Source organism: Prosopis cineraria, unplaced genomic scaffold, assembly GCF_029017545.1.
Source record: "Prosopis cineraria cultivar Desert tree isolate PC_DT_omini unplaced genomic scaffold, ASM2901754v1 PC1, whole genome shotgun sequence".
NCBI classification, from domain to species: domain Eukaryota; kingdom Viridiplantae; phylum Streptophyta; class Magnoliopsida; order Fabales; family Fabaceae; genus Prosopis; species Prosopis cineraria.
The window spans coordinates 234,057-241,251 of NW_026555332.1; the positions used below are offsets into that span (position 1 = coordinate 234,057).

Genomic DNA, 7,195 nt, shown 5'->3' on the forward strand with positions numbered 1-7,195 from the left:
GGTCTCCTAGTGGCTCGTGCGAACGTTTCATATTCCAACGCAATGTCACAATGACTTACTATTTCACACCAAGGGCTTGTTTGGATGCTCATTCCAAATTAATTTTAAGATCAAAATCATGATTTTGCAAACATCTATCCAAACATTCTCATTTTATAAAACTTTATTTGACTTGAGAAATTTCATTTTAAAGAAGTCAAAATTTTCTCCATTTATAAATCTCCATTTGATTCCTTTTTTTATATAATTTATTTGCATATTCAAAATTTATTCTTAAGAAATCATCAAACATATTTAATTTATTAAAATTAATTTTTAAAAATTTATTCAAATATTATCACATTTTAATAATCAATTTTTTCTATAATTAATTTTTTCTAATTCAAATCCAAACGCACCCCAAGAGCCCATACCCCTAAAAATGAAAGAATCAAATCAAGACGGCATTGATTGAGAATTTGAGATCACATGATGCAATAATGATAAATAATATAAAAATCAGAAAAAATAATAATACTTAATATAAAAAAGATATTATGCGGTCATACTTACGCTATTTGTTTCCATCAAAAATATTAATTAATAATTAATTTGCATGCATTTTTTTTGGTTGTTCAACAAAGTAGCATCTATTTTAGACAGCTCTTCCTTGCAAAGCTTGACAAGACGTTTCTTCCATTGGAATCCAGCGGAGAAAGAGGGAGCAGAGCACAGACAAACGGAAACGGAAAAGGTAAAAATTCGATCCCACACCCGACCCATCCTTTTCAGTTTTCAGGGCGCATGGCCAATGCTCAAAGCATGAAACCTCTATGTTATTCTCGATTCCTTCCCGAGTTTTCATCCTTTTTCATTTTTTCTCTGCCTACCATAAAATTGTTTGTCTTCCAGAAATTTACGTATTTTCCTTTTCGTTTCCTCGAAGTATCTTTCGATTTTTATTGACGCATGCTTCCAAATTTACTTGCTCTGTATCAGGAAGAGTTGTCTTCGGAATTTTCTACCAAGGCGGAAAGTGTATGAGTTAGATTCAGAATTCCTTGATCTGAAGTCTAATTTTTTGTTATTTGATATATATATATATATATGTATGGCACCAATCAACATTTGACTTGCAATTGTGCCTCTCATGAGTCGGGAAGGATTTGCATTGGCGCCTTCTTCGTGAATCTTCTCCCTGATGGCTGATACTCTCAAATGAATTAGAGTTCTCTCGTTATGTTTATCCTTTGTTTGCTTTGAATGAGGTTGCAAATGTGTAATCATGATAGCTTTTTCGCAGGTCCGTCATCTGTGTCTCATCCCACAAATCGATTTTATTTTCTGAGGTGCGCCGAATTGGCGATAGAGATAGAGGCAATCATGGATTATGAAGGTAACGGTTGGATTTGGGACGGGGTGTCCTGCAGCCCACATCTATTTGGTGGACTAATGCTCACAGCTGCCTTGCTGGGACTTTCATCTAGTTATTTTGGAGGGATTGGGGTTCCTTCTTTGCCATACTCCTGGTCTGGCTTAGGAGTTTTCCGCAAAAAGAGAAGTGGGAAAAAGTGCGTTCGGGTTTATATGGATGGGTGTTTTGATCTGATGCATTATGGCCATGCTAATGCTCTCAGACAAGCAAAAGCTCTTGGGGATGAATTAATTGTAGGTCTTGTTAGTGATGAGGAGATCTTGGCCAATAAAGGTCCGCCTGTTCTGTCTATGGAGGAGAGGTATATTATTTCGTTTTATTAATTTTTGTGCATACTTTAGGTTTTTGTTCCCTGTTGGGTGATCCTTTTTCATCTATTACCCCTTGTTTTTCCCAACTCTTAGGCAAGATCACGAAGGAGTTTAATCATAAGAATCGATGTTTGCATCATCTTCTCTTTTTCTTTCGTTAGCTGTTTCTTTTTATGGGCATACTTTTGATTTACAAGCTACCAGAATTGCTTACCTATTTGGCGTCTCAAGTTTACCTCTGAAATATGCAAAATTATGTAGGTAAGTGTTTCACTCGTAGTTGCTCCTGGCCCATATATTAAGCATGATTGGGGCTGAGATTTGGCTGTTGTAACTTGTAAGTTCTTTGAGATTTTGAATCCACCAATTTGCTCTAGTCACTTCTATTATAAATCCATTATATAGCGCATGACAATGAAAGAAAATTGAACTGCATCAGAGACATTAGTGCTAATCAAGCTCGTAAAAGCCTCCTGAAGTTTAGAGGAACATTATATGATTAGTCCCTGAAAATTGATTTTAACCTTACTCAATGTAAACGATATTTTAGTGAATTTTAAATCTGCAATATGGAAGTGCGCTTCCAATTTGAAAATGTGTTTAATCTTCCAGGCTGGCCCTTGTGAGTGGATTGAAGTGGGTGGATGAAGTTATAACTGATGCTCCCTATGCAATCACTGAGCAATTCATGAATCGTCTCTTTCATGAGTACAAAGTGGACTATATCATACACGGTGATGATCCTTGCTTACTTCCAGATGGAACAGATGCTTATGCCTTGGCAAAGAAAGCTGGCCGTTATAAGCAAATTAAACGTACCGAAGGAGTTTCCAGCACAGATATCGTAGGTACTGAGTTTGTCTATATATATTTGTAAAATGTCAGAAGTACTGAAAATGGTGATTATTTCTATTGAGTTCCTGATGACTAAGCTTAGACTTTTCTCTTTGCAATCTCTTGTTAAAGCAACTATTGGTTGGCAAGGAAAAAGGAAAGGAAAAAATCTGTGCGTTTGTATCTGTGCACACACAAGTGTGACAATTAGGTTATTTTAGCTCAAAAGCTTATTTAAGGTTCTCTCTAATTTGTACAGCATGTTAATTGATGCGATTCTCTTGTACCCAGCTAATCTCAGCAGACCATTTTTGTGCTCATCATGTGCATTTCTGCTAATATTGTTTCTTTGATTTGCAGGAAGAATACTTTCTTCTCTGGGAGATGCTAAAGTCTGCAAGGATCACAATGGCACTGACGCAAGGCTTGAAGAAGAAAGTCAGATGAAGGGTGCTCACTTAGCCCATTTCTTACCAACTTCCCGACGCATTGTCCAGTTTTCAAATGGCAAGGTATATGTTGCTTGTGTGGCCTATGCCCAACTGTGTTTGTCTGTAATTATACTAGTCAAACAATATTTATTTCATCGTTGAATTTTAGTCTCTTCTTATATTTTGTACAGTTCCTGTTCTGATGTCATATACCTATCTTATTATGTATATGTGGATTGATCTAATCCAACATATGTCAATTATTTATGCCCCATTTGGTATGTTAGATTTGAGACTACAGAAGTGAAAGTGGAAATGGAATTTTGAAATTTGCTTGTTTGGTGTGCATGAACCCAATTCTCCAAAGAACCCACTTCCACTAAAAATGACGGAACTCGCTTCCATCATACCCCCTTAAGAATTCAGTTCCATCGTTCCCACTTCCATCTTTGCCCTTCAAGCCTCTTTCATGACCCACCTCCTTTGCCTCTACTTCAGTGCCAGATCACATCCTTCTCTGATGGCTCTCCCCTGCGACAACAACTGAGAGGGAGATGATGGTGATAAGCTTCGGCGGCGGCAACTGGACTCATCAGTAAAGGTAGCAAGTTCCTGAACTCATCGAAGTGAGTGACTTCAACTATGGCAGAGAGGGGTGAGATATCTGTTTCGTCACTTGGTGGCAAGTGCTTGTCCCTCTCGTCCTCTTGCTAGCAGCCGTGCTATGTGGTTTAAAGAAAAGAGACAAACTAGCTTTTCGTTATGGAGATCTTATCCCACCACCAATATTCACATGAATTTTGATCCAAGAAATTAGACCCTTCAAACATACATATGAGATCTTATTCTTTTTGAACTCATTCTTGGTGTCGATGAGATCTGTGCTTGTGCTTCAATTTTTTTTTTTAATTTTATGGGTATTCTGGTCTTTTCAAATGTAAATATATTTATTAAATAAAATTTTTATCTCACTTTCATTTACATACCAAATATACTTTTTTATCTTACTTCCGCTTCCACTTCTACTTTTATTTCTACTTCCACTTCCACTTCCATCAAAAGCTCTTCCTTGCTACCAAACAAGCCATTACCTTTTGGCCTTGATGGTCTTTACATTTTGTTATTGTCTTTTCCATGGGCAGTAGGTCTTTGCAATATAGTACTGTCCTTGTCATTCAATAAATGTTTCTTTTTTCCATTCAGGAACTTTCTACTGTCTTATTCAACTTCAAGTCTTGGAGAATTGGGTAAAATTTTTATTTCTAGCAATGACGGATTCTTTCTTGATTCTCAAATGCCACTGATGGACCTGTAGCTAATGGGTCCACATGTAATGGGCCAATCCCAAGTGTAGAATGTGTGAAGTTTGTGCGAGCAAGGGAGAAAGAGGGCTGTGTGCTGAATGTATTTGGGTAGAACGTTTTAGTGTGGGGTTAAGCAGAGTGAGTATTTGTGAGTAAGAGACTCTAGCCTCTCGAAAGCTAGGGAACCAGTGAGTGCATGTGAGTTTCCTATCGCTTTCTCCCATTTTTTTTCTTGGTAGGTTTTTTCTGGTTGGACCTACACTCTGTGGGATTTCTATCATTTTAATAGGATTCTAAGTGTATCTATTAATACAGCTAATGCAGATCACAACAGAATTTAGTGTGGAATAAAGCTTCATTGAATATTTATTTGTGTCTATTAATACATTCGGAGATATATCAATTGATAAGTACATACAGAATGTGATATAGTGCTTCTATGAATGAATATATATTTACAGAATGTGATATAGTGCTTCTATGAATGAATATATATAAGATATTTGGGACCTTTGTTTAGTAAATCTCTATATCTAGAGCAGAGATGTGCCTTTTGAAATTTGCAGGAGCTCTGTCCTCTTATATTCTAGTTTTGAAGGTTTTTCCCCATTAGAAAATAATTATTGACTCATTCTTCCTTATCTTAATTATAGGGGCCTGGACCAAATGCTCGTATTGTTTATATTGATGGGGCATTTGATCTCTTCCATGCAGGGCACGTTGAGGTAAAGAGATTTATATGGGGGGTTAACTTGGTATTATCGCAGTCAAAAACTAAATGATATCAAGATATAAAATTATATTTTAAAGGCGAAATGTGATCCAATTTCTGTTATATAGTATATGGTTCTCTGATCATTAAATCATTTACTTATAGATTCTTAAGAGGACTCGGGAGCTTGGAGATTTTCTTCTAGTTGGTGTCCACACTGATGAGACTGTGAGGTATGCAGTTTGTTATCATGCAGAACTTAAGTATGGGGCTTATTTTGGTGTTATCATGAAGGGTAGATAAGAAATTAACAACTTTCCTGTAGTGAACATCGAGGGAGCCACTATCCAATTATGCAATTACATGAACGTAGTCTCAGTGTGCTGGCTTGTCGTTATGTTGATGAAGTTATTATAGGTGCACCTTGGGAAATTACAAATGATATGGTAAGTTCTTGATATCACATTTTCTGAATCACATTGAAGTAGCTCTCGTTTTATCATTATGAAAATATCTTATTTGGAATTATTCCTGGTGCATGTGTACAGAAACTGACTGTACACTTAAGTTGTTAATTTCAATATGACTGCTATATGATGATTTTATAGATAATATGAACATACGAGTAGAGGGAGGGAGGAAAGGTTTCATCTTGACAAGTTATGTGTCATGATGAGTCAAACCTTCTTTAGCAAATGAATGGTTCCTTCCTCTTGTTTCTTACCATCATATTATTATTGAGGACTTGGAAGTCGGATCTATGTTATTGCCCTGTTGTGTTGTCACCGTTGAAGCGAATTATACTAGTCTGTTTTGTTTGCTCTGATATTTCAACCGGCAACTATTTCAATTTTTTTCAGGCTTGTCTATCCCATCTGAATCCCTGATCTCATCGTCATGGATAGTTTGTATTGTCTTTCTATATCATTTGCATATTTCATCATAACGAGGTATACATTTTTTCGAAACAGATTACAACTTTCAATATCTCCCTAGTTATTCATGGCACAGTCGCAGAAAAGTCACAAAATGTAAGCTCATTCATCATTTTTAAGCTTCACGTGTGATAAAATACTGACTTCCATTTGACATGCTGGTAAAATCGTTGCCTTGCAGAGTGATATTGATCCATACAAGGTACCCAAGATGAAGGGAATATTCCGGTTACTTGATAGCCCAAAGGAAATAACCACTACTTCAGTGGCCCAAAGGATAATGGCCAGCCATGAAGCTTACAAGGTAATGTTATTTTCATTTGCTTCCTCGATATTGGAGCAACCTACATATTTCACATCAATGATATTCTTGACGCATGATACTATCTCTCCAGCGAAAAATTTTACTTGCATCAAATATTTCTGCATCCACTTTTGCTTGTGCTGCAGAAACGCAATGCTAAGAAGGCTACGAGCGAGAAGAAATACTACGACGAGAAAAAATATGTTTCAGGAGACTAGCTGGATATGTATGTAAACATGTTGCAACTTAGTTTGGCGCTGCACTTTGACTTACCTTCATCACAGTTGGCGAGGAATCTAGTACGCGTCTTTTGGAAGGACGAGTTCAGAGGATGATACTGCAGGAAGAGGTCCTCACTAGGACGTTGGGGAACCACCATTTTTTTCCATTTTATTTATGAGTAGCTTCCATGGTGGCATGCCTTCTCCCATGTCCGTGGAATTGGATTTTTGTTTTGGTTTTGTTGTTTTGAAAGGAAAAAAAAAGGAGGGGGGGAGACCAGGGTTTGCCCATTTGAAGTTTAAACAAAAAAAAAAAAAATTGATTAGTACAAGTTTTGAATTTTGAATGCAAGGACTATTTTTCCCTGCTATTCGATTGGCTGTGTTAAAAACGATGCATTTCTAGATGTCAGGAGTCGAAGACACAAGTTCCTAGTTATTTGGTTGGAGCAACGGTAGACCAGATTTATTTTATAAGCTCTAAGCAGGGCCTTATCTTAACATGATACCATCAATATCGGTATCTTCATTTGAGACCTAACATTTCATCATTTACTTAGTTTTCGAGTAAGCGACCAGAAACCTTTTTGAAGTGCCAAGACTTAAAGAGGATAGCAGACACGGATGTATGCTTTCTTCTTCAACATCGACTTATGCATGTCCATCAAATTGAGAAGCAAACCAAGGCACAGCACCCAGACAATGGTTGAGTCTAAAAATCTCAAATAT

The 7,195-nt window shown here is 36.8% G+C and overlaps 1 protein-coding gene across 6 annotated transcripts; it reads left to right on the forward strand.

Annotated features, from left to right (window-relative positions):
• Positions 1–625: 625 nt before the first annotated feature.
• Positions 626–6,905, forward strand: LOC129312003 (ethanolamine-phosphate cytidylyltransferase-like). 6 transcript variants are annotated; one of them, XM_054954564.1, is made up of 11 exons: positions 634–733; positions 979–1,017; positions 1,283–1,715; positions 2,338–2,573; positions 2,920–3,071; positions 4,948–5,019; positions 5,172–5,239; positions 5,332–5,452; positions 5,978–6,037; positions 6,123–6,245; positions 6,392–6,905. In XM_054954564.1, the coding sequence occupies exons 3-11, from the start codon at positions 1,363–1,365 to the stop codon at positions 6,461–6,463; spliced, it is 1,257 nt and encodes a 418-aa protein (XP_054810539.1). In that variant the 5' UTR covers positions 634–733; positions 979–1,017; positions 1,283–1,362; the 3' UTR covers positions 6,464–6,905. The 6 variants fall into 6 exon arrangements, with proteins under 6 accessions (XP_054810534.1, XP_054810539.1, XP_054810547.1 ...); XM_054954559.1 differs by lacking the exon at positions 979–1,017 and having other exon boundaries at positions 626–733; XM_054954550.1 differs by lacking the exon at positions 634–733 and having other exon boundaries at positions 773–1,017.
• The last annotated feature ends 290 nt before the right edge of the window (positions 6,906–7,195 follow it).

What these genes read in the sequence shown, in the direction of transcription:
- LOC129312003 (XM_054954542.1), top strand. Translation starts at nt 813, where the DNA reads ATGTTATTCTCGATTCCTTCCCGAGTTTTCATCCTTTTTCATTTTTTC. An exon ending in GTTCTGTCTATGGAGGAGAG is followed by an intron (nt 1,716 to 2,337) that starts GTATATTATTTC and finishes TTAATCTTCCAG; the next exon opens with GCTGGCCCTTGTGAGTGGAT. An exon ending in TTCCAGCACAGATATCGTAG is followed by an intron (nt 2,574 to 2,919) that starts GTACTGAGTTTG and finishes TTTGATTTGCAG; the next exon opens with GAAGAATACTTTCTTCTCTG.